At 35.9% G+C, this 15,389-nt stretch overlaps 1 protein-coding gene across 1 annotated transcript in view; it reads left to right on the top strand.

Annotated features, from left to right (window-relative positions):
* The first annotated feature begins 4,800 nt into the window (after positions 1–4,800).
* LOC113095999 (plexin-A2-like) overlaps positions 4,801–15,389 on the top strand; it is a 67,408-nt gene continuing 56,819 nt past the window's right edge. Inside the window, exons 1-2 of the mRNA XM_026261374.1 lie at positions 4,801–4,842; positions 6,618–6,752. Coding sequence (XP_026117159.1) covers positions 4,801–4,842; positions 6,618–6,752 — 177 coding nt within the window. The remainder of the gene's footprint in view (positions 4,843–6,617; positions 6,753–15,389) is intronic.

Raw genomic sequence — 15,389 nt, 5'->3', positions numbered from 1 at the left:
AATGAGGCTTTGATTCTGACTGAGCCGAATGAATCCGGCACCCGTCTCAGTTTCCGCAAGTGGCTGGCATGTGTTTCTTTATCATTATTATTATACGTTTTTTTTTTTTAGAGCATGCACTCGGTTCGGTTTCAGTGTACTTTTTGTTCACTTTGTCAAATTACAGCCTGCTAACTTGCAATACAATATGATTGTTCTCTAGGGGAGGAATCTGAATGGTTTTCCATTGCCTTTCCTTTTCTGTTTTCCTTTCAAACTGCATCTTAAGATTTCATTCACTTCCACTTTCAGCACTTAAATGATAAGAGAGCGAGACAGAGAGACGCATTATGCTCATGCGAATGATTTGTCCATACAACAAAAGTTTTTGAAGTTGCTTTGATAGAGTGTGTGTAATTATACACCTATAGATTCTAAATTCACCACACCGGTTCTGAGCAGCTCGGCTGTCAATAATAATTGTGTTGTCTCTTAAGGTCGTTTTGGTTCCTCTGATCAGTTCTGATGCCAAAACACCCCACTGAGATTTCGTTTTTGTTTGTCGATTTGGTTTTCGTTTGTTACACTCATTTTGATGCCTAATGCTTGTCTTGTAAAAGCCATTGTATATTATTAATATTCAAATAACCTCTATACTTTTAACCTTTAAAAAAGGCTTGTTACAGTATGTTCACAATTACTGTTGAGTCCTGGATTTTAATGGTGCATACCAATTTGTCTGTGGTTTGTTTTAACATGCAGTTTTTATGTTGCTTTGATACTCCTTTAATGGGTCTTGCTGTCGTGACGCAAATGAGAGGGGCTGTTTAATTCATGTTTACATTATTTTGCTCCTCTGCACACAATTAATAGGACGCCCAATCTTACAGTAAATACTCTACCAGCTCTCCAGAACTCTTTTTGTTTTATCTGAAAAAGTACGGTAGCTTCTCTACAGGTCTGGTAAACTCAAAGTAAAATCAAAGCTATTGAGGGTACCGCAAAATCCATAATAGAGGCTGAAAGCAAAATTAGTCTTATTTCTAAGCTAAGCAAAGATTATTGTTAATCTCGTAAAGGCCTGAATTTAGAAAGGTACAACACTGTGTCTACGAAACTCTGTGAGAGAGAGGAAACCTCAGCGAGGAATTCAGCTGCATAATAAATCCTGATGCAAAACAATTCAGGCCAATTAAGTGCAGAAAAACAGCATATAACCACTGGTTCAACATTAGTTTTACCTCAAACTCATTTTCAGTGAGCTCACTTGGACACAATCCACCAGTCTGGCGGTGGTTCTGTCATTTTAAGACTTCCATAAATACAGCCGGCTGGCCGTAGCAGCAAGGCTGTAGGTTGCCATTTTTGGACAATTAGGGATATTTTTGATCATGTTTCACCACAACCCCTCATTCTTCAGATCTGGTTTCTGTAACCAGCAAGAAAAAAGCTGACTCTAAGCTGTGTGGGTTTTAAAGTTAGGTCAGGTAATATCAAAGCAGGGAGATTCTCAGGAAGGCACTTTTGTTTCATCTCAATGGCAAACACTCGTGTAATTAGATTGTCCTGGTCATTTTTTTGGTACTCGTGTGACCATAGGTCACTGCTGAGGGATTTATGATGACATGCATGACTAGTTAGACCTCAGCTTGTTAGAGACTGGAAGTCTTTAATTGCTTGTGGTTGGATTATCTATAAAAACTGACAGAATTAGGAAAAGGAAAATGCCAATCATTTATTTTTTGGAGGAATTCATATTTTATTTTGTGATCTATCATCATTATTGGAAACATGAGCAGGGCTGTAACCACCATAGAATAAATATATATTCACAATAGTGGTTAGATAGATATTATGGTTTAATGAAACATTCTTTTATTTGAGTATAACTTCCTTTTTGTGCTTTGTTGAAGTGTTTTAATGAAAACCATAAGTTAGAAGTTGGTGACAGAAGGAATGGGACTCAGGAAGTTTGCTTGGAACTCGTTAAAGAACTATTCGCACATTGTGAAGCAAAGTCTAGTTTTAGTAAGTCATCATGATTAGGTGCTGATTTTGTTTTGCGTGTGTATATATAGCATATCACACAAGTGCATATGTTTAGTTTATGATGGTATTGCTTTATTTGCATAATAAACTTCACATAGGATCAAGAGTATGTTAAACAGACTAATGAAACTTTCCTTGTGTTTAATTCCACATAACGCATAGGGATGTTTTATTGGACGACAGAAAAATGATTAAAAAAATGTATTAGTAATTTAAATTAAATGAATTTTGAGCCCTGCAAATATTTATGCATCATAGTCAGAATGAAAGTGTCCACTCAATTCCGCTCTCTTGCTTTCTCTTTCTGTCCCTGAGAGGCTGGGATCTGCTTAAGTGCTCAAATGCATCTGGATGGAAAGTGACACACGGGCCGAGCAGTTTGTTGCTGTAACACATGCGTTATGGGAGATAGTGTTGTAGTACAGCAGCAAGAACAAAAGAGCCAGTTTTTCACTGATAGAAACCATCAGAAGACAGCGAAAGAGAGAGAGAGAGAGAAAGAAGGAGGGAGAGAGGGAGAGAGGGTTTGCTGACACCAGAATTCTTCAAGCTGACACAGGTGATGGATTAGATGTGTTATCCAGGGCGGACTGGGGCCCAGAAAAATCTCTCCAAGAGCAGAGAGAGAGAGAGAGAGAGAGAGAGAGAGAAATACTGCTGCGTCCAACAGACCAGAAATATCCCTCCACATCTCAGCCCATATACAGGAAGAAAAACAACCAACTATCTATCTATCTATCTATCTATCTATCTATCTATCTATCTATCTATCTATCTATCTATCTATCTATCTATCTATCTATCTATCTATCTATCTATCTATCTATCTATCTATCTATCTATCTATCATTGTCTTCTGTCTATCGTTCTATCATTCTGTTATTCTATCATTCTATCCTTCTGTTGTTATATTTATTGTTCTATCTATCTATCTATCTATCTATCTATCTATCTATCTATCTATCTATCTATCTATCTATCTATCTATCTATCTATCTATCTATCTATCTATCCATTGTTCCGTCATTCTAACTTTACATAAATTTACATATATTCATTGATACCTTTATAATAAGAAGCAATTGTACAAATAAATTATTATATTAAATATTGTATACATTATTTTTATAGGTAGATAAAAAGAAAGCTCGCTAGATTATTGAGCAGAGCCATTGTGTTTGAATCCTTCCGTCTGCTACAAGTGAGTCGAAGGTGGAAAAAGTTGTGGGTCAGGCTGGCCTTTTTTTTGACAGTTAACCCTTTCAGTTAGCATTACCATCTCGCTTACTGGATAAGCGCTGACATTTGACCTGTGAGAGCAGACAATTTTGAGGAATCCCCTTTAGTGTAATTGGATTCAGTGTGTTCAGGTGGCAGAGTTTCTGTTCTCTTTCTGTGTCTCGACATACTGCATGAGCCTACACATTTAAAATGGATTAGGGAAGATCTGAGATAGACCACGGGACAGATTGCTCTGTCAGTCTGAGTTCTGTCTCTGACTCCCTCGCGCTCCCATGCACACACATTTAAACAAGGACATCCATTGTGTACGAGTCCCACAGCGACTGGAAACGATATTCTTGAGGTCTGTGCTTTTCATAGCCTTTTTTCTATTCTGAAAAAAAAAAAAAAAAAAAGACAAATACATATGGGAAATGCATTCTGATTTTTTCCTGGTCCTCTTTCTGCTTGAATGTTCATGCTTAATGTGGTTTAGAGGTTATGGCTTAAAATAGACGAGGGAGTAAATATTGTTGCTGAATATCTTTGAGCAGGTTTATGTTTCAGTGCTTTGTGTCAGAATTAAATTACACTCTTACTGTTCTTCTCTTACGCCTGCCATCTCTTTCATGTAATTACTTTAAAGGAAAATTGAATTGTGCTTTAATAATACTTTTAGAGGTAAACAGAGTTCCATATCCCTCTGGTTGTGGGAGTGTTATGTGGATGTGAGCATTCAAGATGTTTGATTTGTATTCAGTACGTCTCTAGTACCAGAAGAGTTAGTTAACATGAATAATCTGAAATGGGATCTATTCAAAGCGAGGTACCCTAAAGGTTCTTTCAGATGTGGGTGCGCGGCTTCACGTATAAAGTGCTCATGCACAGTGTGGGAGAGAGTGTGTTGCAGTATGTTATCATGTTAAACAGCGAGAGAATTTCAATGGGAGTCTGGTTTCTCTTCAAGCACTTTTTTGTAGCACGCTTACATTCTCACATCAAAAGCGTCCTCTTGGCATGAGCGTGTAGCTGGAAGGGACCGGCGGTCTCAGAAGTCCCTCATACAAATACAAACACACACAAATGCACTATATATATATATATATATATATATATATATATATATATATATATATATAATATATATATATATATATATATATATATGTATACAAAAAGCACTCTACATATATATATACTGTAAATTAATAAATAGCATTGCATTATACTGACATGATCTCAGAGCTGATTGACATGAAAACACAAGCACATGTAGATTGCAATTTAAAATGGCTGAAGCACACAGAATGCTGTGTGATTGTGGAGTGTCGGAGCATCTCTGAATGAGAAAGACAGCTGCACTTGCACTGCAGCCAAAGGACGGCAGCCATCTATAATGTACATACAGTACCGAGGGAGAGCGTGGGAGAGAATGTGCCAATAATGAAAAAGTAATGAGCAAATTTTGCAGAAGCTTGTAAGGAGAAGACAAGACTCAAGCCAGGTGATCAACAGATCAACTATAAGAGATAATACATTTCCTAAGGCATTATGGTAAATGAAAGGATCAGTGTTGCCGAAGACATTGCACAGGTACATACATGCAGGTGGTCTGCTTATTATTGATTTAAAAAAGAAAATTGTGGGAAAAGTGTCATAGTGTGTCTATATATCGTTCTCCCATAATAAAATGTTTAAATAAATAAATAAAAAGTTATAAAAATAATTACAAATAAAAACTGAATTACTTGTGTGTGTATATGTGTGTATATGACTTTGTACGTAATCATTATATAATTTTGTGTATAATTTTTCTTTATTTTATAAAATAATAATTATTTTTTATAGATTATATATATATATATTAATTAAAAATAAATAAAAATGTATAATTAAATAAATTACTTCTAATGACCTTTCTACTAATGACTGTCTACCTTTCTGTAGGTGTATATAATGGCTTTGCAATAGCACAGTGTATAAAGTGTACAGTCTCTAATCGAGGGACACTGCTCTATTTCTTTATCCACCAAGGGATCCTTGGCCTTTATATCTGCGCATGCTTCTATCACCTTTACAATTTCATCCAAAGAACCTACTGTCTGATTGCTTTATAGTCCCCTGTAGGACCAGTGAACACAACATTTAACTCAACAACCAGCACGCCAGACCCACTTCCTGCCTGCAAATGAAGTATGTTCTTCAGAGTGCCCTCTGTGGACGACTGGCCACAGTTCTCCGTGACATAAGGTCCCTGCGGTGCGCACGGCAGGTCGTATCAGGGTCACGCTCGGCCGAACAAGAGGAGGCGGGTCTTGTTGACTGGCTGACATGTTTTATGTATGAACACATTTACCGTTACGGCAGGGACGTCAGTGCGCTGTAAATGTCCATTTAGTGGACTGGGAGTCTGCCGTTCACAGATGTTTTTTACATTCTGTGGAGTGGACTAATGTTTAAACAGCTTTAGTGTGGCATGGACATGATTTTTTTCCCGCTCCTGTGCTTTGGGCCAGAATTGTGTTGAGAAAGATTGTGGAGAATGACAAGTTGTTATTTGTTTTTGCCTTTGAACTCTGGTCGGTTTAGTTGAATGATCTTTGCTCTTTCAGATCTCTGTTAGGGTCGTCCTCAGTCGTCCTCGTTCTCTGTTGTTAAGTTGTTAAGCACTACCAGACAGACACATGACCTAGGACTGACCTCAGTCAGACATACACAGCCACAATGTGTCCTGGGCTTTTAATTGTCCTTTGGGTGGGTGAAAACAGTGGGTGGAGACGGTTTAATGTGAAACCTGTGATGACTATTAGTATTTCATCCTTTGACCTTATCAAAACCCCTTTAGTCATTGTTTAAAGTCTAAAAAAGATATTTAAAATAATCTAAATTATTAAAATATAATATAAATAATATATTGTATCAATTAAATAAAATCTACTTATTTTATGTAAGAAAATGTGCTAATATATTTTGTATAACCAATAATATTTTTGTATATAGTATAGTATACAAATATTAATATATAAATATTTAAAAAATATATGATCAAAATATTATACAATATATAAGTTATTTATATATATATATATATATATATATATATATATATATATATATATATATATATATATATATATATATATATTTTACTAATTATATATTGTACAATTTTATATAGTATATTTTATATAGTACATATATAAAATTACATTTTTTAAATATGATATAGAACATGTTTTAGTAAAATATTTTAATATAATTTTCTATAAGTAATGTAATATATGGTATTATACTACTTAAAAATATACATGTCAGTACAAAATATAATATTTAAGATATGGTATAATGTTTTCTTCTTTCTCTTTCAGATTCGTGTTGACGGTCCTCCTCAGGGTGGCGTCCAGTATGAAACTCTGCCGGTCATCAAAGACGGAAGCCCTATTCTCAGAGACATGGCCTTTTCCCTGGACAACAGCTACATCTACGTCATGTCGGAGAGACAGGTCGGAATATATACATGTATATGCTTTCCCCTCCCGTCGTCTTTCTTCCATCCATAACAGCTGTAGGATGGAGAGAACGTGACAGCATCCGCTAATGAAAGAGAGCAATGGGAAGAGAGTAGAGTAGCTGTGTCAGAGAAGGCGAGAGTGATGGAGGGACAGCTGAAGGAGAGAGAACAAGGTCACTCCCTCTCGACAGCATAATGAAGAGAGAAAGAGAGAGATGGAGAGAGACCCTGCTCATATAATATCAATACACACAACACTTCCCATGGGACGCACTACAGACCAGAGGTGGGCAGTATGAGTCATTTTATATTACAGTAACCCTATATATCACAGTATTATGGAAAACCCGCTTTTTGCCTCAGAGTATAAAAGGTAATTGTGACTATTTCTCAATGGCGACTTTGGTTATAATAGTGGCTTTAAATCTCATGACTTGAATTTCATGATTGTGGCTAACGTTCTTGTTTTTGCAACTCTATTTCTCACAATTGCAGCTTTATATATCACAGTGGAACTTAATTTAGGACAGTTTGAGTTATTATCTCACGATACGGCTATGTATCTCAGAGTGTGACATTATTTCTTATTTTAAATTTGATCTCACCATTTTTTTTTCTGAGATGAAGATAGGTTGTAGCTCCTGAAGATTTTATTTATTTATTTATTTGTTCATTTATTTATTTATTTACTTTTTTACTGGAAATTCATACTAAACATATTTCACATAATAAAGCAGTAATGCTGCTTCACATTATGGAGCAAAAGAGTCTAAAAGTCTCAAAATGGTGATATTGGATAAGCTTAAGCTGTTGTATAAAAAAAGCAAGTAGAAGATTTTATTTATTTATTTATTTATTTATTTATTTATTCATTTACTTTTTTACTGGAAATTCATACCAAACATATTTCACATAATAAAGCAGTAATGCTGCTTCACATTATGGAGCAAAATAGTCTAAAAGTCTCAAAATGGTGATATTGGATAAGCTTAAGCTGTTGTACAAAAAAAGCAAGTATTAATAAGAAAATATTCACTTAAGTAAACCAGTTTAATTCTTTATTAATGCACCAAGTTAACATTAACATAGTTTATTTTGAGTTTGTTAAATAGCTTAATATACTGTATAATTGTTTGAATAATAATTAATGAAGTTATTTGTTATAGTATTTTATGTATCTATAAATACAAAATGTGTTTAATGTAATAATACAATTATTAATTTTTTTTTTTTTTTGCTTTTTTAAATAGCAACTATGGCTATACTGCACAGCATAGCAGAAACTCTTACAGTTGACAGACTTCTTGCTCTGAAAAATATACTATCATACTGCCCAACCATATTTCAGACTATGAAATAAAGTGAAAGAAATGAAGAAAAATAGAGAGAGAGAACCTCTAAAGGAGAAAAGAAGGAGAAAATAATGTTCAGAGATGGATGACCGGGCCGGTTGCTTGCAGCTCCAGGCTTTTTTTAGCATCCATTCTAGAGGTTTGATATCCCCTCTGGGTGCCGCGTGGGCAGTAGGATGGGGTCGGGTGTGGCAGGAGGGAAGGGCCGGTAATGAGAGCGGTGGTTTAATGCACAGCGGGCTGACAGGTTCCCATCATATCGCTACACACGCGGCCCGCTGGGTCAGCCCCACTGGGCGGCACGTGTAGTGGCAGATGAGAGAAAAATGAGGAGAGAGAGAAGGGGGCTTGTTGAGTCAGCACATTGTGTGTACGCACACATCCTTTCACCCTCACCAGGGATGTAGAAGAGAGCCCAGCATTTTATCAACTTTGTGACTTGAGTCCCAGGCCCTTGTGTCAGCCAGACCTGGTGACAATGAATTAACAGCGGGGATACAGACTCACAAAGACTCTGCTTTTTCACTTTCTTTCTCACTCATACACTTAGGCTAAAAAAGTTTGATTTAAATAAGCTAAACTCTGACAGCATATGTGGGATGCTGTCATTTCTCACAAAACAATATTTTTGACTCATACTTCAGTTTTCAAACACTGCAAACAAAAACTGAATATACTGTTTATGCATTTCTACTTATCCCATGCACTTTCACTGTAAATGCATTTCTTCACAAACTGAGGGACAGGTTCAAATGTTCTTGTTCTTGTAGTTACAGTAAATGGATCAGAAGTGTTCAAACTGGTGCCCAGGGATTTAAAAAGATAAAATGTTTCTATAATATTTATTTATTTGGTGGTGAAGTTAATGTTATTTTATTTATTAAATATGTTTAGGAATTGTTTCAACAAATTGCTTAATGGATAATATCAAAAACTATTTAGACTCATTTATTCATTAGTTTGTTCGTTCTCTTAAGTAAGTTGTTTTCAAAGCAAAGCAGTGCAAAGCTAGTAAAATATGGTAAGTTATGCAGCCTTTTAGGATACTTGTTTCTGATTGGGCAAACTGTTGTGGAAAACTATTTAATTGTCCAATGGGACAAACCTTTATTTTGTTTTGTTTTAAATATATGGCAAGGTCATTTTTATAATCTCATTTAATATACTGTAACACGAAGTATGTTTCACACAGTGTAAACAGGTCTTTATATATGAAAAATTATTGGTGCCTTTATGTTTTTGGAATGGGAATTATCGTATTTGGGGGGTGTTTGGCATCAAAACGTTTGAAAACCCCTATTCTCTAATATCACTGTAGAAAAAAAATATAGCTATTTGGCATTAGGCTGTGAAACCATTTTTTGGAAGCTTTTATTTGTGTGTGTGTGTGTGTGTGTGTGTGTGTGCGTGTGTGTGTGTGTGTGTGTGTGCATGTGTATGGCTGTAAATCTCTTCACTTGCATTTATCAGTCTTTAGGGAACAGTATTGACTGAAACCTCAAAAGATCCGTCCCTCTCACGCAGTAATTCACACTGATTCCGTCGTAAAAGGAGACATAATTTCTTCACCCTCTTTTGTCCCGTTTTAAGAGTTTCAGGTGATTAATTCAATATTACAGCTTATCAAACGGCCGTGTTGAGCGGCATCGCTGGGTTCGATGAGCTCTTTCAGTCTGACTCGGGCTCAATTGCTCTCGGAGGTATTTCTCTTCATAACGCCCGCCATATTTTCTGTGAGTAGTGTTAATATTCAGGATGCAGGTGTGAGACGTTCACTTGTTGGGCTGAGAGATGGTGCTAAAGACTGCACGGCCTCCGTCACCCCAGCACACCGCTGTTTGAGGAGGCAGTTGGCGTAGTCATGCTTCACACTTCACAGAGCAGCAGGATTACCATTCACCTTTCAGCACAAGCTCTTATGCTAGCAGGAAACAGAGCCGTCATGGCGAAGTGGTCACGTATTAGGTGTAATATGATGAAAACAGAGCCAAAATGGCTGAACTAGGGATGTGTGGTATATTGTCTGTATGTTCGCTGACTAAGAGGAGTCAAAATGAGCAGATTATGCTATCATTCAGAAAGATTGTTCCATTTAGTGATGGTTTCAGATGGTATATGCTTTGATGTATACTATTAGTCATTAGTCATTTGACATAATACGTAAAAACATCATATTTTATGTAACCCAAGTATGTAACTGAACAATAAAATTAGCAAAAGAAAGAAAAACAATTTTGTTAGCCAATAGTTTTGTTTATGTTATGGCCAATAACCATTAAACTATACTAATTTGTAAAATAAGTAAATAAAATGAAAGTATATATAATAAAAGTAAAAATAAAAACTATATGTTTAAATGCTGAAGTGAATTTAGAAATCGCAACTTTGTAATGTATAGTGAAATGTTTAAATGTATTATTTATATAATTTTTTTTTTTTATTTGCTTAAAAAACGGCAACTAAAAACTTAAAAATAAGTTACTTTTTAAGCAAATCTATTTGATTGGCTGCACCTATATCATTTGTATATAGATAAATAATAGTTAATTGGTAATAGATAAAATCAAGTCTGTGTTATTTCTGTCTAACTATTCTGAAATATGTAAATGTATCGTAATATAGAACTCAAATGTTGTTTTATGTTGTCATAACAAGGTTTATTAGGTCTGTGGTCATTTGCCATTAGTGAGTGTATCTGTTTGCGATTGATGTGAAGAGTACTGTAAAGATGGATGTGTGGGTACAGATACACAGATTAAAAATTTACATACATGCTCACATGCATCAGACATGATGGATTTGCATTTAGCATTCAAGCATGCTCCAACCAGCATGAAATCTTGCTTTATGCAGAGAGACACGCACAAACACATTCCATTTTTACCCACAAATGCTTCACGCCACCTCATTTCCCATTCGCCATCTATAATTCTTTTCTATGATGCCGTATATTGTGCGTTTCCTCAAAGACTCACATAAATACAGCTCATTCCAAAATGCATAGCCATCCCTCACTACAACACAAATAGATTTCAAACGGATTGCCTTACACTGACATAAAGGCAAATACACACATACGCTTATTCCTAGACTTCGGGGCCCATTGTCTCAGTCTATATGTGCGAATGCCATGTTAATGGTCCGTAGTTATTACTTAGAGCAACACAGTGGAACTGAAAGACAACTGAGCTCCAGACAAGATGTGTCCACGACCAGAGCAGTCAAAAACACAGGTTATGTCAGCCGTGTTTACCAAACGTCTGTGAAGGGCTTGAAAGAAAGAGCGTTCAGTGCAGAGCAGGAGCGTCTTAGATCACGCAGGCGGTGTGAGATGGTGTCCTTTTTGTGGTAATTCATAGTCTTGTGATAAAGTGCTTTGGCTGTTTGGCTGGGGAAGGGAGCCAGAGGCTAACAGCTACGAAAGGTCAGAGCTGTTTCAGCTGATAACAGCTTTAGAGAGACAGAGGGAGAGAGCGGCGAGCGAGGGAAACAAAAAGGGAGTCGTTGAAAGAGACATAGAGACATAGCTATGTCATGCACATTTGCAAAATGTGTGTCAAAGACCGCTCCAAAAATATCTCATCTAGGTTTTACATTCCAGCGGACTGCAAACAGCTCTTGTCACCTCTCTGCCAAACTGATGGCACACGAGTGGGAGTCTGACGCTCTGTGAGCTGCATAGACAGCATCCTATCCAGAAGAGAAGCTCATAAAGGACTGGACTGCTACACTTATACTGTAGGCCATCTATATCGTTTGACCTATCTCTCATTCTGTTTTCATATCTATCGTTCTCTCTGTTGTTCTATATCCATCCATCCATCCATCTATCTATTGAAATTAGCAAAAGAATACGTGAAAAGACAGAATAAACTGTTCCGTACAATGATCAAATAGCAACCAGCGTAGAGTGAGAGGTGCACACTCTTTATAATGCTGCACATGACAGAAGTGTGGAAGCATTTAAAAGTGTCAGAGAAAGACGCAAAAGTCATTGCAAGAACCGACTAGGGCTGGACAATATCTCTGTATTTTTTGGCCGATTTGCGATATCCAATGTTTGTCTCTGTATTTTCGTTTTTGTTTTTGAAAAAAAAATCTGTATTTAATATCTATTTATTTCACTTATCGCCCAGTGTTGTCCAACAAAACAATACATATTAAAGGCTATGAAAACAAATAAAGTTAATGTAACCATTTAAGCCTTTATATTGAGTGCAAAAAAGGGTTAAAATCACATTTCATTCTAATATTGTATCATTACAATATAAAAACGAAAATAAGGCTTTTAAAGCAGAAGTTAAATTCACTAAACTAGAAATTAAAATGAATGAGAACAAAAGCACAGCGTTGTGATAGGCTATTTTGATTATTTCATTGCAGTCTCTTTACATTCAGTGCTATCATAAAAATAGACTTAATTGCTCCGAAGCTATTTTCAGATGCGCTCGTATCAAACTACTATACAGTATATCCATATAAAAGGTATTGCCTCATACTGAATCGCTTATCAAGAAAATATTGATATATCGTACAAACTCGATGTACTGCCCAGCCCCGAGCACCGACAGCGAGAGACTGTTTAGGAATGCATTGCATGTCTTTCATGAGAAACGGAAGAGGTGATTGTTGATGTTTACTGTATGATGAGTGAAATCATGAAATAGCCTTAAACAATAAGTAAATAAACTGCAGAATATTGTTTTCTAATACTCGCGAAATGGCCTTAAACAATTAGTAAATAAACTGCAGAACGTTATGTTTTCTAATGTATTGGATGTATTCTGAACACACTGCACAAACTCGCGGTGGATCTGCTTGTTAACCAAGGTTCAAAGTCCAAAGCACAAGAAAAATCTTCACAGTGGTACTTGTCAGTTGCTCACACATTTTTACGAATTTTTACAAGGCATGCGACAATGTGATACGTACGATGTATTCGTAATGAGACTCATTTATAAATCTGCTGTTGTCAACCAAAAGAAGCATTGAGGATTTCCTGCGCATTTCCGCCAAAATAAAAGTTGTGTCGTGTGTGTCGCGTTCCGTAATGTTCTGCCTGGAAACAAAGATGATGTGCCGCAAAACCCCCTCATGATAAAAGAAGGCTGTAGTATTTGCAAATGTGACTACGAGTGCTTAAAAGTATGTGAAATATTTAAAGTTAGCGGGATAGAATCTTTAAAATGTGTCTGAGAGTTTTACACACTGGTCTGTTATTATGGGGACATTTTAACGCCTCAAATGCAATGCTGAATGAAATAAACTGTGATTGTTTGACATGTTCTGTAAAATAAAATAACAAGCAAGATGATAATAATCATTACAACGGCTCTGCTAATACATTTATTATAAAATTCACAAAAAGTGTTCAAATTAGTATCTGTAATATTTTCTAATGTTTTAAAAGATTTCTCTTCTCAGCAAGGCTGCTTTTAATTGTACAGTAAAAATACATGACTGGTTCAAGAAGGGGGTCTAATGGCTAAATATTATATATAACTTATTAATTTAAGGTTAAATTGAGCTTTTTAGGTATAGTGTCTGCTAGAATGTTTAAAATCTTCAGTACAAAATTGTTATTTTGTATTTATTTTATTTTTTTCTGTATAGAGCAGGACAAAATGTCTGGTGTTTGGCCTTCAGCCCAGTGTTTCATTTTGTTAGGTTTCAGCTTTGACCAAGAATTTTCATTTCAGTGTATTCCTAAAAATTATTGATGCTACCAAAAATCACTTATTGACAGAATATAATATTTGTTTAGATAAGATTTACAGTATATTCAATTTATATTTTATCTGAATGGATGTACAGTATAATATGTGTGCAGTGTATTATAGTGTTGTTTTTTGAGTTATAATTATAATCCATTTTAGATAATACATAAAGTGAACTAAAAACTATTATATCATTTAAATACTATATCATTAAACTACTTGCATATTAGGCTATACAGATATATTTGCTAAAATTGTTTTACATTTTATTCATATTGTTCAGTATTGAAGAAAATATGATGCATGTGAAACATTCCCGACTTGTGGTGTGAGCTCACTTAGATTTGGAACAGTGCTTGTGTGTCATCTGTACGATCTCACACAATCAAATGAGGCCTGAGCACTTGGGACAAGCAAAGCCACACCTGCTGCCATATGCAAATCCAGCACATGTAACCAACTCCGCTTGCTCTCATCGAAGCGTGTACACCAAACCCTTATGCAAACTGTGAGGAGGAAAGACATATTGCCTTGCAGGTTTTTCAACTCACCTTTTTGCATATCAGCACATAAAAACTCCAAAACAAGACTTTTGGTGTGGTAAGATATTTTTTTTTATGTGGTGTTAAACACTTTCTGTTTTCTATTTATATTCACTATAAATCTATAAATAGCACATTTTGCTCTAAATTGAATTGAAAGATCTGATGATTAAAATGCCACAGTAATGTGGGAGCTATTGTTCAATCAGGCTGGAGAGGGCTTGAGAACAGATTGGCAGTGTTTTGATTGGTCGTTTAATCAGTTGCACAATAAAATTGTTATTAACTCCCACCATATTACTGGCGAGCGATTCACAATTAATCATTTATTCATTTAATTATCAGTGCCGCTAATGCCATAGGTCAAAACCGTCAAGCACTTGTTCATAGCACTGAAAGCATCGCTTCAAAAACATAATGTGATGAAATATGATGTGAACATGTCTGTTGAAATATTTTTCTTTTCTAAACGTGAGTTACGAGTCATCAGTGGTGTCCAAAAGAGATGTAAAGCTTTGCACAGTAGTTTGATTTCATCAGTTGACCTTAAAAACCCAGCTCAAGATTTGACATTGTCTATCTCATACCAATTATTAAAAGTGGCGTGAAATTTCCGTATGCATTACTAACGCCTGTGAATGAAGTGTCGACTTTTACAACCAAATCCGATTCTATGCATATGCTGCTGTCAGTCATATAGTGAGAAACATTTAGGCTGAACTTGAGAATCCATGATCTGCTTTGTTCTTCCCCTCGACCCATTCTCTCGCCTCCCCACCCCAGCTCGTAAAAGTAACGTAACCGAGATCATCAACCAAATAAAGGAGCCGCCGTATTTCCTCCCTGGCAATTTCTCTCCCAAGTGCTCAGCTGTGAAATTTAAAATCCATGCATGGCTTCCCTTTTCCCCATCTTGAAGAACCAGATTATTTGCTCTGTGTCTTTGCATAGCCTTAGCCTCTTTTGGCGCACACACATACTGTACCTCGAATCATATGCATGTATTTACCATTCTGAT

The sequence above is a fragment of the Carassius auratus genome, unplaced genomic scaffold (genome assembly GCF_003368295.1).
Source record: "Carassius auratus strain Wakin unplaced genomic scaffold, ASM336829v1 scaf_tig00215836, whole genome shotgun sequence".
NCBI classification, from domain to species: domain Eukaryota; kingdom Metazoa; phylum Chordata; class Actinopteri; order Cypriniformes; family Cyprinidae; genus Carassius; species Carassius auratus.
The sequence above is the reverse complement of the archived record's forward strand: the minus strand, read 5'-3'. Positions and strand labels throughout refer to the sequence as shown.